The sequence below is a fragment of the Chanos chanos genome, chromosome 5 (assembly GCF_902362185.1).
Source record: "Chanos chanos chromosome 5, fChaCha1.1, whole genome shotgun sequence".
Lineage (NCBI taxonomy): Eukaryota > Metazoa > Chordata > Actinopteri > Gonorynchiformes > Chanidae > Chanos > Chanos chanos.
In genome coordinates, this window is record NC_044499.1 from 14,940,319 (window position 1) to 14,962,028 (window position 21,710).

The 21,710-nt window shown below is 41.2% G+C and overlaps 1 protein-coding gene across 1 annotated transcript in view; it reads left to right on the forward strand.

The window, feature by feature from the left end:
- Positions 1 to 21,710, forward strand: part of LOC115811681 (protein unc-13 homolog A) — a 36,125-nt gene that overhangs the window by 5,015 nt on the left and 9,400 nt on the right. Inside the window, exons 2-25 of the mRNA XM_030773990.1 lie at positions 1,288 to 1,317; positions 1,481 to 1,580; positions 3,614 to 3,731; positions 4,656 to 4,779; positions 5,344 to 5,414; positions 5,751 to 5,805; positions 6,795 to 6,824; positions 7,530 to 7,740; positions 9,769 to 10,863; positions 11,198 to 11,300; positions 12,863 to 12,909; positions 13,325 to 13,403; positions 15,646 to 15,651; positions 15,802 to 15,876; positions 15,992 to 16,211; positions 16,529 to 16,756; positions 17,676 to 17,817; positions 18,148 to 18,317; positions 18,470 to 18,585; positions 18,800 to 18,963; positions 19,873 to 20,026; positions 20,507 to 20,575; positions 20,788 to 20,877; positions 21,207 to 21,341. Of these exons, the coding sequence (XP_030629850.1) occupies positions 1,288 to 1,317; positions 1,481 to 1,580; positions 3,614 to 3,731; positions 4,656 to 4,779; positions 5,344 to 5,414; positions 5,751 to 5,805; positions 6,795 to 6,824; positions 7,530 to 7,740; positions 9,769 to 10,863; positions 11,198 to 11,300; positions 12,863 to 12,909; positions 13,325 to 13,403; positions 15,646 to 15,651; positions 15,802 to 15,876; positions 15,992 to 16,211; positions 16,529 to 16,756; positions 17,676 to 17,817; positions 18,148 to 18,317; positions 18,470 to 18,585; positions 18,800 to 18,963; positions 19,873 to 20,026; positions 20,507 to 20,575; positions 20,788 to 20,877; positions 21,207 to 21,341 (3,632 nt within the window). The remainder of the gene's footprint in view (positions 1 to 1,287; positions 1,318 to 1,480; positions 1,581 to 3,613; positions 3,732 to 4,655; positions 4,780 to 5,343; positions 5,415 to 5,750; positions 5,806 to 6,794; positions 6,825 to 7,529; positions 7,741 to 9,768; positions 10,864 to 11,197; positions 11,301 to 12,862; positions 12,910 to 13,324; positions 13,404 to 15,645; positions 15,652 to 15,801; positions 15,877 to 15,991; positions 16,212 to 16,528; positions 16,757 to 17,675; positions 17,818 to 18,147; positions 18,318 to 18,469; positions 18,586 to 18,799; positions 18,964 to 19,872; positions 20,027 to 20,506; positions 20,576 to 20,787; positions 20,878 to 21,206; positions 21,342 to 21,710) is intronic.

Sequence of the window (21,710 nt, forward strand, 5' to 3'; positions counted from 1 at the left end):
TGGGTAGGAATCATTTAGGAATATTTACATCTATTCCTATATATGTAATAGAGGCAAATCAGTTGTGAGTGGTCTAAGATGATTTGAGCCCTAATTATACAGAGACTGTACAGCAAAATAATAATTAAAAAAAAAAAAACCTAAACCGAAACAAAACAAACTTACCAAAATAAAACAAGTGATAAATTCCCTCATTAAGTGTGCCAATTAAAAAGACATAAATGTAGTCCAATTTTCTATGCTAGTGTAACAGTACACGGAGCATTTGGCTGACTCAGGACTTTCTAGCGCAATTTCCTGTTTTTAATGGTTGCTCAGGGGGAGGACAGGAGGGGAGAGGAGAGGAGGAGTAGAATAGACGAGTGAGGGAAAGGCGTTTGGAGAAAGGGATTAGAGGATAAGAGGGTTTGAATATTAATGGCCTGTGCTCAGTGCATGACTATATAGCATCAGTAAGTATCAATAATGCATGCACACTTACGTCACAGCCTCTCTTTAAGAGTACTGCAGTGAGAGAGAGAGAGAGAGAGAGAGAGAGAGAGAGTATGCTAGAAAACATCTCTCAGCTTTTCACAGCAGTAACAGTTCTCCTTCACACACACACACACACACACACACACACAGAGTTATACAGATGTATGTATGCAGACACACATGTATACCTTACACGGAGAGTTCTCTGCTATTTTCTGCGCACTTCCACTTTCTTCTGTACCTTTGGGACTGACAAGTCTTACTGGGAATGACCAGTCTTATTGGGACTGACAAGTCTTACTGGAAATGACCAGTCTTACTGGAAATGACTAGTCTCTTACATTCGTAGCTTGAGAGCTTGAGAGGCAGGGCGCTCCTTGCTGAATGGTCACATGCTTGGTTGATGTTAGACATAGTAATCACACTGCGTCACTTATGTTCCACAGTATATCCACACTAAATCTTACTAAGATGGCTTCAGACCAGCTACTCTAACTCTTTTCTCATCTGACATCCATTCACACTATGGAACAGTGCTGTCCTACGGGATGCAGCAGAAAATACATAGCATAGGCATGTTTAGCATAGTGAAGCTGTGTGCTTTCGGGGAAAAACCCTGTTTTCACCCTGTGTGTCTCTGTCTTTCTCTCTCAATATTACTAATAGAAACTGCATGAAACAATTATACACTGTTCACACAGACATTTGGACTCATGCTAATATCTCTCTAGTCTTTATAAATAATTTATTATTGAATCTCTATGGTATCAGAGAATTGAGAATTTTTTCTTCTCTCTTTTATTTGCTTTACAGTGAAGAAAGCCAAACTTGATGGACCCCAAGGTGAGTAATTACTCACTCAATACTTCTTTTTTTCTTTCTTGAAAAAGAGACCTGTGTGTGTGAGTATGTGCATGTGTGTGTGTGTGTGTGTGTGTGTGTGTGTGTGTGTAGAAATTTTAGAAGTCTTGTAAAAGGTCATGTGGTATTGGTGTTTTGTGTACAGAGAAGTTCAACACGTACGTGACACTGAAGGTGCAGAATGTCAAGAGCACCACTATTGCTGTACGGGGCAGTCAGCCCAGCTGGGAACAGGACTTCATGTTGTGAGTTCCTCTCTGTCCTTCATCTCTCTCTCTCTTTCTCTCTCTCTGTCTCTGTCTCTCTCTGTCTCTCTCTCTCTCTGTCTCTCTCTCTTTCTCTCTCTCTGTCTCTCTCTCTCTCTGTCTCTCTCTCTGTCTCTCTCTCTCTCTCTCTGTCTCTCTCTCTCTCTGTCTCTCTCTCTCTCTCTGTCTCTCTCTCTCTCTCTGTCTCTCTGTCTCTCTCTCTCTTTCTTTCTCTCTCTCTGTCTCCCTTCTTGTTTCTCCTGTAATCTTCTGTACTCACCTCTCTCTTTAGTCTTTCTCTCTCCTTTTCCTTTCCCTTCTCACTGCTCAAATACTTTATTCTGTTTCTTCTTTCTCTTATCCCTTTTTTCATCTGTTTTTTTTTCTTCCTCTCAGACTCACTCCCTGTGTTCTTTGTTCTCACTTAATTCTCATTCCATCCACTTTCTGGTGCATCTTTTTCTTTGTCATCATGCTTGTGTTTCACTGACCGACCAAAGAGGCATGACTGAAACTGCACTCATTTTACACACACACATCATTAGCTGTCCTCTCCCCACATCGGGTGCGTTTCAACCCCAGTGTTAGAACTAGTTCCCCGAATGCTGACAACAGTAGAGATCATCTTACGCCAAGCATTCAGAGTCAGTAGAGGTCACCTACGTTTCCTACTCACACCGCCAATAAGAAATAGATATGGGTGCATTTTTATGGAGGTGGATTTGGAGTATTTGGTATGAGGAAATGTCATCAGAAAAATTCAAATGATGCTCACTTTTTATGACCTGCGTTTTTCAGCTTTATTGTCATTGTAAAACCATACATTTTCTCAATGAATTTTATGAAAGAAATTAAAATGATTGACAGACTCTGAGCTGGCATTGGCGGTTACGCTGTGAAAAGCAAGCATGTAGACGATTAAGGATGCGAACAGTTTCAGAATATACCCTCAGTGTCTTCACTCTCTCTCTCTCTCTCTCTCTCTCTCTCTCTCTCATGGGGGGCATTTCTGCAGTATCTCCTCTGCAGCGCTGTGTTAAGCCCACGCTTGGTTCTGCCTGTCTCCTCTCATCTCTGTTTGGCAGAGCTCTGCTCAGGAGCTGATAGACTTTGTACTGTAGTTACACCACACAAAAATGTTACATAATGAGAGCTGCAGCATTTCCCCTCCCTGTTTTCTGTTCTGTGGCTGTAACATAAGGGGTGCGCTTTTTTTTTTTTTTTTTTTTTTTGAAAGCTCAGATGAAACAGACATGCCCCTGAGTATGCATACTGCGCTATGTAAGACTGTGCTCATCCCCAGAAAGAGTGATGCAATGCTTGCTGCTTTTTCTAAGGACATGATCAAAGAATGAGGTGTCTCTCCATTAGTCAATGCGCTCTCTTATAATATTTCGGCTTTACCCTGTGCTTGTCTGAATTACATATTTCTTCGAGAATGTGAATGTGCGGAAAGCTGCGGAGGCCGAGACATTACATCCTTTGCCTTTAGGCATAACATCTATCACATCTTCACTCTTCTTCTCTCTCTCTCTCTCTCCCTTCCTCCCTTCCTTTCTCTCTCTCTCTCTCTCTCTGTTCCCTGGTGTGTTCTAAATGGGGATTGTTTGAGTTCTGTCTGGTTTCCATTATGGTAATGTTTTCTATTTGTTACCATTAAGCCTTTATGTAATTACATGAAGGGAATGTATACTTACATGACTAGACTGCTCCACTGCTGGTATAATTTACAGAGATAAACTTCAAAAGATAAGATCTTGATAAGCATCTAATGTATGTTTCACAGAGGAAACACCCTTGCCCTCTGGCACACGGTTTTGCTAATCTATTATATTAGACGGATTGTAACACTCCAGCCACAGCTACACAACTGATCTGTCTGCGTTTAAGTGGCTTTGAAATATATACTAATGTCTTTATTTACAACAAATATGTAATAAAAACAAATGTCTTCAGATCTAAATATTTATTTTGTTGCAGATTATAATTAGCATGTGCCTCAATCCTTTTTTTTTTTTTACTTTGATTTACAGTGAGATTAACAGATTGGACCTAGGTTTAACGGTGGAGGTGTGGAATAAAGGTTTGATTTGGGACACCATGGTTGGCACTGTTTGGATCCCATTGCAGAATATTCGCCAGTCTAATGAGGTAACTTACCACTGTGCCCTCTACCGTCCACTCTGTTATCCACACTTCTCTTCAGTGAGCTGGCAGGGCTTCAGCCAATCTACTCCATTCTCTGATTAACATTTCCTCATAAAATAACCCAGCCGTGGAACTGAACTAAAAATATCACTGGACAGAAGACAAAGATGAATGTTGGTCCATTTTAAATCCATTGCCAACATACTGTGGAGTCAATGTCCAAGTTCTGTCCACGTTAAAGCGCAGTTTTGATATTGTAATATAATACTACAGCTGAAAATGTCTTCTCTGTTATATCCTGTGGGGGTAACTGTGATTATGTCATTTAAAAGACTCTAATAATGTACATTCAGTGGGTGAAGCGGCCTGGACCCTTACGTAATTCTGAGTAACAGCCATTTCTGTTCAGTCTTTTGCTTGCTCTGAAATGCTCTCTTATAAATGACCATGTGCTTTTCTTTTTTTGCTGCTTGCGTCTCTAACTGTGTATGAATAATGCAGAATCCATTCTCTATTATAGATGAGTGTTTTGCTGTGTGTACCCTCTGAGTGCTCTAACTGTATTTTTATATCTCTTAGTTTTATAACAGAAGTGGTTTTGGGAATTGGTTGGAATTTTTTTTGTGTATTTCTTTTTTATTCTGATGACAGGGAGCAGAGGGAGACTGACTGCAGTTCAGAGTTTTTCTTTGGTGTTTTTCTCTGTTTATAACGTGTTACATGAATATTCTCAACAGGAAAACTTCAGTGTGTTCAGTTGTGTTCAGCATATTATTCAGAGCTGTACATGATGAAAATGAACAGTTTGTTCTATATACAATGGCAGGAGAGTGTAGTATATTTGTTTGTATTTTTTTAAGGGAGGCGTAGAGAATCTGACTGTGTGTGTATGTGTGTGTGTGTTCTGTGTGTGTGTGTGTTACATAGGAGGGCCCAGGGGAGTGGCTTACCCTGGACTCTCAGGTTATCATGGCAGATAATGAAATCTGTGGAACCAAAGATCCTACATTCCACCGGGTTCTCCTGGACACGCGCTTTGAACTGCCACTAGGTAAAGCACACACACATTACTCCCACACAGTATTAACTATGTATCAGTTATTGATTCTTTACACATGATTCCAGGTGGTATTTGAATTCGTAATGAAACTCTCCTCAGTATTGATATAAAATAAGGCAGTCAGGAAGACGCATTGTAGACCCATAATTCTACCTACAAAATGTAATTAGGAAAATATCTTTAAAGTTGTTGTTAAAACTGGAAATACAGCATCTATCATGTACACTGCTGACTCAGTGTCTCAAGCCCTGAGACACTGAGAAGAGCAGATGCATGTTGGATCACTTTTCTATGAAAATAATATTTCCAGTCAATTGAAAGCTTCTATTTTTGTTTGAACGAATTGCTGAGACGGAAGGTTAAGGCATGTGAGAATTCTCTTCTCTTCTCTTCTCTTCTCTTCTCTCTCTCTCTCTCTCTCTCTCTCTCTCTCTCTATCACACACACACTCACACACATACACACACTCACACACACACACACACACACACACACACACACACACACTCAGAATGCTGAGTCCTTGATTGAGGTTTATTGTGGTCACTGTTCCAGATATCCCAGAGGAGGAAGCTCGCTATTGGGCCAAAAAACTGGAGCAGCTCAACGCTATGCGGGACCAGGATGTAAGTCACTGTCTGAGATCTTTTCCAGAATCTTCCAACTATTTCCTGGTGCTCAGTGTTCAGCCTAGACAAAATACCTTCAAATTAAGAAAAGCAATGGGAATCAAGCATAGTGATACCATTTTATCCCAGTTTCCCTAGTATTTAAGGTTTGGCTTTGAATTTACATGTGAAAAAAGAATGTAACTAAAAGCCAGCACTAAATATACTACGGTAAATGAATAAAAGAAAAGAAGTCTAATAGCAGTTGTGTTGTTATAAACTCACAGATTGATTGTGCATGGCATAATGTAGTGGAGCCCTCTCATATGCAGTGCTGTGGTGTTTGTGTTTCAGTACACGTATCAGGAAGAGCAGGAGCGTCCTCTGCCTGTCCCTGGAACTCAGTGCTGTGAGTCACTGTGACGTCATTCTGCCCACATTACCGTTTCAGAGTCTGAAAGTTTCTCTGAGGGTTAGATGGACCAAAGTCTGCCAGTAACTTAACCTTCTACCTCATCCCTAACCTTCAACCAAAATCTAGCTGCCTTCAGAGCATCTGTATGTCTGAACTTTCACCACGTCATTAACTAGTCGGGCTACGCCATAAGTAATCAGCTCCCTCACCCTCGCTGACATATTGCGTGTATGAGAATTTACCCATTAGACTTCCTCACAATCCATTTTGTAGAGCTTTGAAGTTGTCTCTGATGGCTTTGTATGAAATATGAATGAGAGATATGGCAATGTCAGGTAGTGTTCTGAATGGGAGTAAGATTATCAATGAGAGCTGACTTCCTCTCTCTCTCTACACACACACACACACACAGTCTCTCTCTCTCTGTCTGCCTGAGTCGCTGACACAGCACCCTTGGGGAAGGGCAGACAGCAGGGGCCTGTCATTGGCTGGCTGCCAGCCTCACATGGTGTTAATCGTGGTGCACTGAGGCGTCACCATGGCAATAGTCCTCCCTGACTTAAAGTGTTTGAGGAGGAGTCACAAAGACAGTCTGACTTAAACCAGACGCTGCCATATCCCACACTCTTCTGGGTTACATTTCTAATCAATAGATCCTTTAAGAAGAGACTGTATAGAGATGCTGTCCATTCTCATGGCATCCTCAATGTCTGCTTGTCACATGCTCTTCCTTAGGAGTTTGTTCATGAATATATAAAGCAGATATAGACAGCCCCATTACTGAGGAGCTGGGGCTCTGAAAACTCTCAGTTACTTCACTGCTCAGGAACTCTAGGCTTTTATTATGAAATGTTGGAATGAATACTTAAGTGTTCTATATTTCCAGTGGATGCTTTGCTTATCCATGACATAAATTTTAGTTAATTTTCGTACCCTATTGAAAATGCCAAACTACATCAATCTATGTTCTTTTTTTATTTTAGGTAACTGGAGTCTTTGGGGAGATCAGCAAAGTGAGTCAGTGTACCTGTTGTTTTACCCATCAATCTCCTCTGCCCCAGTGAAACCACTTTCTTTGACCTTCAGAGAGCAGATCCATATCAGATAAGAGAGTTAAGTGTTAAGTGTATTTAAAGCAACTCAGTTCTTTTAGCTCACATATACAGGGCGTTCATTACGGAGCAGAACAGAGCAGAGCAGATGGTGCCCATAGGTAAATGAGTGTTTAACCTGTCAGATAACTGATCTCAGTGTTCCTCTCTCCCTGTGGTGGTCATCATCTGTGATATATGAAGGTAATAACCAAGTCTCTGTCTCCTCTCTGAGTAGTGAAAGTACTCCGGCACTCTGAATGGTCTGTCTAGCCCAGTGTCTTTGAGTATCCCTAAGGGAATTCTCCAAGATCATGAGCTAAACTGCTCTTCTGAATGGTGTGGTGCATTTAGCTTTGTAAGAATGGGACCAGTTACAACATTAACTGGCATTTTTTAATGTAATTATTTTAGTTCCAGGTTTTTAAATGTCCTGTTTGAGGTTTCAATGGAAACTTTATAATAATTATACATCAGTATAATTAGGCTGGAATGTTTTGGAGGTTGGAGTGTGTGGTTTTCACACTCTGGGTAATAATCGTTCAGGCTGTGACGGTTCAGAGTTAGGTTATGAGCACATTTAACACATCTGTCTGATGGTGTGTATTTGTGAATGTTGTGGTGAAGATGATGATCCAGACAGTGCGGTGGATGACCGGGACAGTGACTATCGCAGTGAGACCAGTAACAGCATCCCACCACCCTTCTACACCACATCTCAGCCCAATGCCTCCGTCCACCAGTATCCCATGAGTCATCAGCACCGGGGCTCCCGCGGCTCCTACACGCGGTCCATCAACAGCTATGACCTCGACTATGACAACCAGAGAGTCATCAGGTGAGAAACCAAGAGGACATGAGGAGGAGAAGCTTCAGTGTGTTGGGTTGTGTTTGGTATGTTATTCAGCTGTCTATGTGATCAAATGATCAGTTCCTACTATACACATTGGTTACACACTGTTTTTTAAATGGAGGTTTAGAGAATCTGACTCTGTGTGTGTGTGTGTGTGTGTGTGTGTGTGTGTGTGTGTGTGTGCGTGCGCGTGTTTTTGTGTATGTGTGTGTATTTGCATGTGTGTGTGTGTATGCCAATCTATCTTTATATTCAGTAATTACAATGACCCATGCTTTTACATGCTTGTACTATCCATATTCTAAATAGAGTCTGCAAAGCTATATCATGAGTGTGAGGTCAAGCAGTATGTGTGGTGTTTTGTCCTGCTTGGCCTTTTTAAACATGTATGTGGGTTATCACAGTATGTTTGTGTCCTGTCCTGGGATATTTTCTCTGCTAAAGCAGCATTGTGTTACCTGTTTGGTCTCTATTGTCTCATGCATTATTCAGTAAACGATTTGGTGGTCAATAGTTCGCAGACGTGAGGAAGTGCATGTGAGAGAGTGTGCATTAATGAGTGTGCATTGTGAGAGTATACATATGTGTAAGTGCTTGTGTATGTGTTTTTCTGTGCCAGTATTTGCGCATGCCTCTGTGTGTGCGTATGTGGGTGTGTGTTTCTGTGCCTGTGTATTCTCCCTCTTCACTTCTCCTTTAATAGCCTCATTCATCATTCTTGAGTGTTGTGCTCCTCTTCTCTCTGTTTGCTAACATTTCTTTTTTTGTCATCTCTGCAGATGCTTCTAGTCTCTTTTCTGGCTCTAACATCTCTTCCCTATGTGTGTTAGTCGACTGTGTTTTGTATGCTTTATTGTCAGTGTTCACTATTGTACCATCATAGTGTGTTAAAACACTGAGAGCAGAGCCTGAGATGAAATCGTCTGTGATGGTCCCTCAGAGTAGTAACCTGTATATGTTCTGCTGCTAACATACTGCTGACGAAAATGCAGTCCTTTGTAGAAAACTCAACAAATTCAGCTGTTTGAGGTGGAGAGCACTTTGAATTCATCTGTTCCTAATATATGAGTTCTCTTGCATGCAGTACATGTATTAAAAGGAGGTACATTTGCTGCTTGAAAAACTTGAAAAGACTTACTTTAAAACAAAAACAATATATTAAGTAGACTGTCACAATTTAACTTGACAAAGAAGATCGATAAATTCATAGAATCTTGTTTCTGTGTTCTACATTGTCAAACGCATAGGACATTAATTTTAAATTAATTTAATTGTTATATTGATAGCACGTTTACTTGGTGTTTACTTGGGGAGTGGTTTTTTTTTCTGATGTTCTTAGTTGCAGTGTGCGACTTTCTATCACTTTTGGTGTGAGACATCATGGGGATGTTACATCTTCATGTTGAATCTTTCATAGCATGTGCTGCATTTTGTACTTCCTCCAAAAAAATTAAAAATAGAAACCATATCAACTTCCTCCTCTCTCCATCTCTCTATCTTTCTATCTCTCTATCTTGTTCTGTGTCTCTCTCACTCAGTCTCCAACCTAAACATTCCCTTATCCATCACTGTGTCTTTCTATACACTTTTTTTAGCCCACACCAGATGTTTTTTAGTTACACAAAATATCTACATTTAAAATGTATAACGGGTTTACTTTTCACTCCTTGTCTCGTTAAATCGCTTATTTTTTAATGTTTGCAAAGCCCTCAAGCTAGTTTAGAAAAAGTTGTCCAAAGATTAAGCTTTGTGTTGAACACTGTTTGTATAAACAGAAGAATGAAGAGGAATACTGAGCATCCTGAAAATAATTAGACTTGAAGGGAATTCAGATACAGAAGTGATTACACAATATACATGGATGTATTTCCATTCATACTGCACAAGCGTATCAACCAACCTTTTCAACTTTGGGAGTCTTTTTCCATCCAAGATGATTTCATGTGTTGAATGTTTAGCCCATTTCCTCTGAGTCTCGTTCAGTATTTCACTATTCCATGTCTCCCCTCTCAGTCCCACAGGGAGCTATGCATCCTCGGCGGAGCTGAGTCGCTGCAGTTCTCAGCTGAGTGTGGAGTATGGAGAGAGGGAGCTGTATGATGAAAACGACTCCTATCATTCCTGTCACTCCTCTGTCAGCTATAGCAAGGGATCTCCCGACTGGGACGAGACCCAAGGAGCGTACAGTGACGAGGCTGGATATAGCCGGGATGGTGGAGAGGAAGGAGCACTCTACGAGGAGGAAGATGGCGACCTGTATGCTGAGGAGCCTGAGGACTTGTATGAGGGAGAGGAGGATCTGATCTATGAAGATGAAGATCTGTACCCTCTGGATGGAACGCTGAGTGAGGACCAGGAGACCCCATATACACCTACTCCAACCAGCACAGCTCCAACTCTGGGCGCATCCACCTCCAGACCTCCGCTGGAGAAACAGCCCTCGTTACATCAGCAGCAACAGCAGCAGCAGCAGCAGCAGCAGACACCACAGTCACAGAATACATCTCAACAGTCCATCCAACCACCCACTCAACCACCCAGTCAGTCACAAACTCAGCCACAAATCCAGCCACCAACAAAACCACCTACCCAGCAACCTCCAAATCAGCAGCCCCCGCGACAACCCCCACCCCCTCAGCAATCGTCAGGTCCGATTCCCTCTGTCCAGTCTTTCTTTGCTATGGCCAAGCCACTAACTGCTGTGTTTGGTTTGGGCTCCTCTGCACCTCCTCAGCCTCCTGCACCAACACCACATCCTCAGCCTCAGCCTTCAGCCCAAGCCCCAGTGCCTCCACCCCAGGTCCTAAATGCCCAACCTCCGCCCCCTACAGATCAGTCAACACCTGCTCCAACACCAGTGCCAAGCAAACCAACAGAGCCCCCTTCTCAAGCTCCTACGACCACTCCCCAACCTCCAGATTCCTCACCAAAACATCCCACCCCAACACAAGAATCTCTGGCCATGGAGGAACTTTTGAAAATGGAAGAACCTCCACCAGAGGAGGAGGAACAGTTTCCTGTAGATGAAGCGCCTCTTGAAGAGAAGGAAGAAGAGATACCCCCTTCTTCTCCACTGCTGGAAGAAGAAAAACAACTGGAGCCTGAGAGGTTATACTGGCATTTCCACTATTCCTACCAACTGATATATTTACCACATTGAAATATAGCCCCAAAGTGGTATGAAGGCGTTTGTGTTGAAATATATACATTAATAATTGATCAGAGTGGATTAGATGGATATCGCATGGCTAAAATAGATTGTACTTTAAATATCAGGGTATACAAACCCACAAAGATCATGTAATGAACCTCACTTACTGCCTCCCTTACTGCAGAAAAGCAGTACTGAGCTATTTTTATCAACTTTATCATGAGGCCATTTGAATTGACTGAACTGAGGATAGCTTTTTTTTTTCCACTGATGATCATTCTCCCTCTCTAGTGAGCCAGTGCCTGAAGAACCAAAGGAGCCCGTGGATCCAGCAGTCCGAGCTAAGGAAAACTGGCTTCGACTCTTCAACAAAGTTCGACAGCAGTTACAGGAGGTAGGCCTTGTTCCTTGTACCATATCCCCAACATCCGGCTAATGGAGATAAGTCATACACAAACAGAATGTGGACAGGATTCAGCTATGTGGTTGTTTTACATGATTTTAATGGATCCAGGCTAGGTTGGGTATTTAATTCACCATGTTTAAAATTAGGGTTAATCTGGGGTAAATAGATTTATGGGTGAGCTGTGTTTGGAGGCAGGTTTTCGCATGTGTTCAGTAAACCATCGGCAACGCCGCTCCAAAAACCATTGCTATGTCCTCACTAACTCACACAAACTCAGCCTTTCACAAAGAAGCTCAAATTCCGCAGTTCATTATTATTATGACTTGATTTTTTCGCATTTGCATGTTTTGTAAATTTCTGATTTTTTAAAACTTTGCAGCGCTGCTGGTAAAGTAAACTGCTGCCATGTTTCTTTTGCAATTTGTCACATCGCTTTTCTTTACTTGTTGTCGTTGTTGTTTTTCTTTTGTTGATTGTCTTTTCTTTTTTTTTGTTATCTGTTTGTATCCCACCATTTTTGTTTCTTTCCAGTTTCTTGTCAATGTTATAGCGATTTGCATGCTCACTCAGATGGGCCGTGATTGGAGCAGAATGTCAGGTGGGTTTGTATTGGTGGTGTGACTGTCGTCGTGGCTTTGTGTAGGTTATATGGTTGTCTGTGTTGAATTTGTGTTATGGATTTAATATCTGAGGTAATAGCAGCACTGACAGGAAGAGTGCACATGGAATTTTGCATAGTACACAAACTCAGCAAGCACATGCTCTTTATCCCACTGCATACAGTTGCCAACACTTCCTTCATTTTGGCTCATACTGCAAACAGCAAATCATTCATTGCCTTGTTTATAGGTTGTGTGGGGTGTGTTGTGTTGAACGTTTGAAATTTTTTGGTTTTAGGCTGTTTGCCTCCTAGCTGATGACGCAGGAAAGTCTCTTGGGAAGCCTCTAGTCAGCAATTTTTCACTCGCTGTTCACCCAAAGACATGTTTTCTGGGTTGTAGTGTTTTATAGTCATAAACTTATATTAGGGGAGGAACAGGATACAATGATTTATAATTTAATTACAGGTTCTACCCTGTTTTCAGAGTACCGAGAGTATTTAAGGTCAAAGAACTTGACAAATTTCAAGACATCTTGTTCAACAGCTAACATTTATAATTCCTCCATTTAATAGGCCTTGGTAGGTTTATGTTGGCTAGCGTGTCATACTCTGGGTTGATCCAAATTAATTTGATCGTTTCATCCTACAATGAAGAGAAAACAGTAATATGTAGTTAAGTTAAATCTCTTGGGTACATTTGGATTGGTGAGTGCCTTTTAAATCTCTTTAACAACTCTGTGGTTTGAGAGACTGTGCATCTTCTTTGAAGACTCGAATAAAAATATGTGCTTCCGTTTTGGGTCAGAGCTAATCAGACAGTCAGGGTCTAAGAAGCAATCTCTTGAGGCTAAATTAGATGCACCTCTCTCTTTCCTTCATTCCCTTCCCTTTCTCTCTCTCTTTCTTTCTCCCCCTTTCCCTCCCTCTCTCTTTCACTTTCTTTTCTCAGGCACGAGGGGAGACAGATGGGTCACAGTCACTGTGGTTTAAAGAAGGGTAAGATACTACAACCAAATAAGTAAAGCATTATAATGAAATGAAAACTGAAATGAAAAAAGAAGTAAAGAAAACAGAGACTAATTTAATGTCGACACACACGTGAGCATGCATGGGTTCTACTGGCGGGTCTGGTGTAAGGTTGCATACAGGCCAACTAATTATAAATCATGAAGAGATATAGCGCAGAGTTTGATCTTGATCATGGGTGGTCCCCTGAGGTGTCATGCAGATGTCTGTCTTCCTTGTTTGTTTGATACATTTGGAATAAATGTACTGTGCTTTGGAAATATGTCAAGCACTTTTAATACTTTGTAAATAATAAAAAAAAAAACAAGACCAAAGGAAGAAGTTTAAAGAGAACACATTAGAAAATGCAATAAACTGACTTCACGACTTTCCTTTGTTTCTGCAGAATGGGTGGAGCTTTGTACAGCATTGACAGTATGCCTGACCTGCGAAAAAGGAAAGCCATCCCACTGGTCAGAGATCTGGTGAGAGACACCCCTTCCCCTTCCTCCTCCATCATACTGTCTTGTTAATCGGAATCACAGTGTGTAAGGTCACTTTAAGTGAGTTAGGCACGTTAAGCAGCACTGCATAATTCATATGCATCAGACATCCATAAAGCTTCAGTAATCAGTTTATGAGAAGTGATGCATCAAGCCGCATCACTTCCTGGTTCTCTCTGATTCTGTATTAGACCAGGAAACGCCCCCCTCCCTTTCTCGCTCTCTCTCTCTTACTGATGTCCAGAAGCTGGAGGATGATGGGACGTTATAAAAGATTACTGTTTTGGAAGGTGGCATTTTGACAGGAAGTCAATGTTAATGGGGCTTTTTCTGTGACTCAGGCGTGTGTGTAATTTGCTGAGTGGACTGAATGAAAAGCTAGTAAACAGGCTGGTAGCTGGATCACACCAGGCATCTCACTGACCAAGAGGAGCAGTCAAGTGCTTAGAGTAGGGCAGGACTATGAAACACTAGAGGCAGTCTGACATATGAAAGAGTAACACTGGATTTGACCATTTTGTTCCTCAGTGAGGCACAATTGTGTTACTGTAGATTAGGGGTGTCACAATATACCGGTATTGACAATAACCATGATATTTAAAAAATTAAATATTGATATCACGTTGATAATACACATACGATAATATCATAAACTAGAGATGCATTTCCGCGAGAAAATGCCACAGCATCATCGAATCTTAACTGTCGAAATACTCAATCTGTCTCCAGCTGAAATGTAGTCATGGGGCAAAAGACCACAGAATCCAACTATCGACTGCCACTGTGTGCAATCCATCGCTGTAGCACTAGAGACCTAAAACTTTCCCCATTCATTTTCAATGGGAAAACAGGATTTTAAAAATGGCAATTTAAAAAAAAAAACAAACAAACAAAAAACAGTGGACCAATCAAACAAACAGCAGTCAATAATCATAATGCTTAAGAACAAGAGCAAATATTCCTATTAAAAATTCTGTACCTTTTGCAAAGAACCAGTGATTCTCAGCCACAGACAGTGACATGCTGGCTACGTGAGGTTGTTTACCCAGCAGATCACGAGCTTTGCTGACAGTCGTTAGGCTATGAACATTCAGCAAGTACATTAATAACCAAAAGACAAATAGTGTTGTTAAAACTGAAACACATTAAGAGAGTTCCATTACATTGGTTTAACAGTACATTATATATACATGTAAACCAATGAAACAGGGCCTAAACGATGTGCTGCGTCTTGTTTTTCCGCTGGGTCCTACTGACCCCCCAGTTACAGTCTCAGTGAGAAATTAAGAGATTAAAAACGGCAATTAAAAAAAACGAGTGGACCGATCAATTAGCTGTATACAAGCAAACTACTAGGCATTAGGATGGACCTTTTACCACTGGAATGGGATTGGTGTCGTGAAAAACTGTGGGAGTAGAAGCGCAAGCTCCCTGCAAGTGATTTTGTCTGAGTTGACATTGTATTGATGGCAGATGTTAGGTCTTGGGGATCTTTTGTTTATTTTGTTTATCAGTTCATCTGGTTGCCTTTTCACTATCAGACTAAGGAGTGTAACTGTTCTTTTCATATGCTTTTGTATGATTATGGTTACAGACTCTCCACCTCACTATACTCGTATTTTGAGTGTAATTCATTTGCCAAAAAAAAGACAAAACACACAATAAACAAATTTAAGATGAAGATGAATTTGACTGACAGCATTGCTATTATTATTTTGTTCAATTTTTCTGTAGATATCACGACAATATTGTTATCGTGAATTCTGTTGGCCACGATAATCGCGTAGTGAAAATCTGATATCGTGACAGCCCTACTGTAGATCTTCTAATATGTGCTCTGTGTGCTCATTTTGGGTCCATTAGTGAAAGTATATGGAATTCACCTCCATGTACTCACAAAAGTGCCACAGAATGTGTAAAAATGCAGAGACAACACAGAAATCAATGTTTTATTTTATTATACATTATTTCCCTCAGGCTGTTTGTGACAGTTAAACACATTACTGGTATACAATAATTAAGATACCAACTCTTTAAATGTAATTTAACCTGGAGTAGCTATGGCATAAAGGTGTCCTTTTATCTGGTGGGAATAGAACTGACATTTAATAAAGTGAGATCAGTTTTAGTACATTGTGTTCTATTTAAATTTTGTACCATTTGTCTTGAAGGTGTTTAACACAGTGTTCTCTCTCTTCTTTTCCCATTCTTTCTTGGAATAAAGGCAATGGTGAGTAACTGACTATCAAGTGTTTCAAAAGGACTTATTCAACATGGTTATGACTGGCCAATATTTTTAGCCTATCTAAACTCTTAACTCTATATACCTCCTGTTTTTTTTCTCTCTTTCCTGTTCTGTCTCTCATGCACTCCCTCTCAGTCTTTGGTTCAGAACTCTCGGAAGGCTGGAATAACCTCAGCCATGGCCTGTAGCACACTGAACAATGAGGAACTGGTAAGCACTGTCTCTCTCTCTCACTATCCATTTGTTTCTGAGAGTTAGGATGGATTGAATAAATATTAAGACAATCCTTTCACCATCTTGTTTTTCCTCCTCTCACTGCCTGCAGAAGAGTCATGTATATAAGAAGACATTGCAAGCTCTGATCTACCCCATCTCTTGCACCACACCACATAACTTTGAGGTCTGGACGGCCACCACACCCACCTACTGTTATGAGTGTGAGGGACTGCTGTGGGGCATTGCCCGACAGGGCATGCGTTGTACCGAGTGTGGGGTCAAATGCCATGAAAAGTGCCAGGACCTGCTGAATGCTGACTGCCTACAGAGTGAGCCTATAGTTTATGATCCTGTTTATTCAGCACATAACTCTCTGTATTTCTTTGTGTCATTCCTGTGCTTAACCCAGTGATGTACAGTCTACTGCTTAACTGCTCCTCATGAAGTCTCAGCATTATTTTAGTATGTAATATTCATACATTAGTACGAAATATAAACTTCTCCCTTAATCCAGCACTGAAGTGACGTGAAGCTGGGTCTTAACTTTTGATGCAGTATGGCTCCATTACAGTTTAATTGTTTTGGTTTTTGGTTTTTGTTTTTGTTTCAGCTGAAACTCTGGTTATGTTGTGTGTGTGTGTATTAGGAGCTGCAGAGAAGAGCTCTAAGCATGGGGCTGAAGACCGTACCCAGAACATTATTATGGTTCTGAAAGACCGTATGAAGATCCGTGAGCGGAACAAACCAGAAATCTTTGAGTTAATCCAGGAGGTCTTTGGTGTCGTTAAGGCTGCTCATGGCACACAGATGAAGCAGATCAAACAGAGCGTGTTGGATGGGACATCCAAATGGTCGGCCAAGATTAGCATCACAGGTCATTACCAGTCACATAACACACTATTAGTGATTTATCATGTGTAATAACCTCGGCTATTTGGACAGCAGCATCACCGAGGAACACATACACCATTGACTTCACCATGAGAGGAATACATACACCACTGACTTCATGATGAGAGTGATGGATTCAAATGCAACGCCAACAATTGTGAAAGGACCAGGTGGACGAAGTCAAGGACTTGAAGTTTATTTCAGCGCACAGCCTGCGCAGGGAGCCACCTCAAGCATATACCAGTCAGATAGCACAGTCACCATGAATCAGTTAGTCATGATGTAAACAGAAATGAATAACTTCTACACAGACAGTTACATTGATGTCGACGGGAACTCTAATCTACAGCACAGAACAGACAGTACCGGGTTGTTTACTCTATGGCTGTCCCTGGCCTTAGAACCAGATGAGCCCTTGTGGCGTTACCTCGGGACAGGCATTACTTCTTGACCTTATAACAGGGGAAAATATCTATACCAAGAGGTTATTTTCTGGGGTACAACAGAGCACTTCAATGTACAGGTGGCGTAAGCAGAAAACAGCGGTAGTTTGGTTTCATCAAGAGGAATACATACACCACTGACTTCACCGTGAGAGGAATACATACACCACAGACTTTCCACCTATAGCCACCTTATCAACTTCTTTTGTATGGTTTATAGTGAATGGTCAAATACAACAAGCATAAACATTCAGGAAAACTAATCAAAGAATAGCAGAACCCTTTACATCAGTACATGTTCATTTCTAATTAACTGAGAAAGATTTTAAACTGTTACTTATAGGCATTATAAAGGCATTACACTCAACCTCCACATACATATTTGGGAATGAGAACATCTGAATGCGCGTGTGTTTTTTTTTTTGGCTTACCTATATTTATCTTCCTTCCCTGTGTCAGTGGTGTGTGCTCAGGGCCTACAGGCCAAAGACAAGACGGGCTCCAGTGACCCCTATGTCACTGTGCAGGTGGGAAAGACCAAGAAAAGGACCAAGACTATTTATGGCAACCTCAACCCAGTGTGGGATGAAAGCTTCCATTTGTGAGTGCAGCATTATGTGCCTTTGTTGTGTCACATGACCTTTCTCCATCTGTGCTTCATTCGCATGCTTGACATGCAGTTTTTATTCTGTATATTTTAGAGGCTAGGGCCCATTTTCCTTTATTTGTCATAAACTACTTATATTATTGTAGTTATTCACTGTAATTGACTCACTGGCCCATATTAGTAAATTTTAACACAGAATCACATCTAATACTGGAAACATCCAGAAACATCACAGTAACTGAAACTGGACTAAACTGCCCTCAGAAATGGCAGATGCTGAGTGGCTGTATTTGTGGTGCACACTCTCTGTGTTTGTGTTGTCAGTGAATGCCACAACTCCTCAGACCGGATAAAGGTGCGAGTGTGGGATGAAGATGATGACATTAAGTCCCGTGTAAAACAGAGGTTTAAACGAGAGTCTGATGACTTTTTGGGACAAACCATCATTGAGGTCCGGACCCTCAGTGGAGAGATGGATGTTTGGTATAACCTGGGTGAGTGAATGGAGTACGTGTTGGTTATGATTTGTGTTTGGTACAACCTGGGTGAGTGAATGGAGTGTGTATTAGCTATGATTTATGGCTGGTATAACCTGACGCCAAACAAAGTAACGATGAAGGTGTCTCTCCTGTTTTCCCATACACAGATAAACGGACAGATAAGTCTGCCGTGTCAGGAGCTATCCGCATGCACATCAGTGTGGAGATCAAAGGAGAGGAGACAGTGGCCCCATACCATGTTCAGTACACCTGCTTACATGAGGTCTGTATGTGTGTGTAAGTGTGTGTATATATGTATGCGTGTGTAACTGTATGTATGTATTCATTTTGGACCAACTCCCTTAACACACATTTTGTTATCAATCCAATAAAAGAGTGATTTTATCCTCTCTTACAAAATGTCTGTCACGTCTGTTAACCTGTTCTCAGCTCTGTCTGTGGGTGATTACTGATGTGTCTGTACTCTCTTTGCGTAGCACCTGTTCCACTACACAACTGAGGAGCAGAATGGTGGTGTGGTTAAGATTCCTGATGCTAAAGGAGATGATGCCTGGAAGGTCTACTTTGAGGAGACAGCACAGGAGATCGTGGATGAGTTCGCCATGCGCTATGGAGTCGAGTCCATCTACCAAGCCATGACGTAAGTCAGGAGAGACAAGTACAAAAAGGGGAAGAGAGACAAAGATAGAGAGAGATTACATTTTGAAAGGCTGTTATGCTGTTGCTACCTACATTTGTTATGACCTCTGGAGGACATATGCACATCAGCCTTGACAGAGATGAAGGCAGGAGAACTCTTAGCATTGAATAAACCTGTTGTAATGGAAGAGATCAGTAATGTATAATGAATGTTATAGTCTGTGGTCAGACTAAACTGCACTTTAAAGCTCAATTCCTGGCACGGAGAGAGATAAATTACATGGCCTAAGTCGCATATCAGCTCAACCCGCCATGCACTTGACCCACAGACAGACAGAGAGCAATGCTATTCTGCTGAGGCGGTGCAGCTAATTAGCTTTCCCTCAGCCTTGACAATGGAGCTAATAATGATGATGCATTCGTGGAACCACAATAACTACAGCTGCCAAAATCCAAACAGCTCCTCCATGCTTACTCTACAGCCTCCTCTGCTGAACTATGGGATTACAAGAGTACAGAGAGAGTATGGCAACTTGGGTATGATTCAGTTAAATAACAGTATCTTAAGTTATTGTTTCAGTGAGTTCAGATGTGTCTGTGAGGGTAATATGCTTTTTCTTAAGAGTCCACAATCCACTTTGGAAGATACTGTATTGTGTTGGGATTGTGTACAAAAACCAGAACATTGCCACAGGTCTGGAGTGATTGAACAGAGCATGTTGCCATAGGCAACAGTGAGGTCATGAGTTGCAGTAGTTACAGAATTGGATTGAGGAATAGGGCTGTTTGTTCAAATCACTCTTTGATTGACTGTCATTATGGCTTTTGGTCAGGCTCATCAGCTCATTTGAAACGATTCCACAATGTTTGGACAACTCTTTTTGTTCCAACATCTTCTATTTAACTGCAGACATTTCGCCTGCCTGTCCTCAAAGTACATGTGCCCAGGGGTGCCCGCAGTCATGAGCACCCTGCTGGCCAACATCAATGCCTACTACGCCCACACCACCCAGTCCTCAAACAACGTCTCCGCCTCTGACCGCTTCGCTGCCTCCAACTTTGGGGTCAGTTCACATCTGTTCACCTTTGATTTGAATTCACTGAAATTCTAACCTACACTTCAAAGAAAATTAAGATAACGCTATGTGAATACAAATTTATTCTCATGTAGCATTATCTTATTCAATTTCATTATAGTCTGAAGTAAAAATTAAAAAAAAAAAAAAAAAAAAAAAGTCAAGAAAGGGAACTGTGTAATTTCACCCAGATCTACAGCTTAGAGGACACATTTACATTATTTTATGACTTGTCTCTAATAATTGTAAATATATACATTCAGTAATACAGCTCAATAATGTAGCTTTTATGAGATTGCTATATTGTATTAGATTACCATATTGCTATACTATAATACCACATGACCACTATACACAGGCATTTCAGGCACGTAAATGGGTTCTCATTTTGGTGTGACCTACTGAAGTTATGTTGTTGTTATATGCCTAATTTCACTTGTTTATACGAATGAGTGCTGTATTCCACAGAAAGAGAGGTTTGTCAAGTTACTGGACCAGCTGCACAACTCCCTGAGGATAGACCTCTCCATGTACCGGGTACCTCCTTATCCTCTTTTCTTGGCTCCTTTACTGCTACATTTATACTATATATGGGAGTGATTCCAATGTGCTGGCTTTTTTTAGAGTGATGGATGGATGTCTAGATGAATGTTTCATCTGCTAAGTAAATGGAAGACTGCATTGTGTGGAGCAACTCTCTTCCTAAATCTGTGCGTATGTATGTGTGTGTGTGTGTGTGTGTGTTTCAGAATAATTTCCCAGCCAGTAGTCCTGAGAGACTGCAGGATCTGAAGTCCACAGTAGATCTGCTCACCAGCATTACCTTCTTCAGAATGAAGGTTTGATCAGATGTCACTTTCTCTGATGTTTTGCTCTTTTTTTCCCCTCCCTTTTTTTTCCTTCCAGAGCAGTCTCTTCACCTTTTTGTCCTTTCAGAAACATTAGCTCCATCTTCCTAATCATATCTCTGGCTGTCCTTTAGATTAAACATCTTGTCTTGCATTATTATTTGGCAACCACTTAAATTAATGGTCGACCATGACAGGATAGTTTCAATTATGTTTAGGGATTTCTTTTATCTTGTAGCTTTGCAGAGAAACTTTCAATTTGACTACTCTGTGTGTGTGTGTGTGTGTGTGTGTGTGTGTGTGTGTGTGTGTGACCACAGGTTCAGGAGCTGCAGAGTCCTCCTAGAGCGAGTCAGGTGGTGAAGGACTGTGTGAAGGCCTGTCTGAACTCCACATATGAATACATCTTCAACAACTGCCATGAGCTGTACAGCCGTGAATACCAGACTGACCCAGTGAGTGCCACTTCTCATCCAGTCAGAGATGATAACACTTTGTTAACACCCAGTTAATATTGAGTAGACACATGACTGTTCTTCCAAATGTTCTCTTGTGTGTGTGTGTGTGTGTGTGTGTGACAAATGTACTTGCTTTTTATCACTCAGGGAGTTTTTGTGTTAGTTCAACACTTGTGTTGTCATGGTGGTTTTAAACAAGGCTCTAATCTGTTACTGAGTAGAGGAAGCTCTGAACAGCTCTCTGAAGTTATTTCATGGAATATTAAATATTGATTGTGTCTGCAGCAAAATAAAAGTTATGAATAGGGCAGCACTGCAGTGTATCGTGTGCTCGTCCATTTCAGTTCTCAGTTCTACATGCCATCT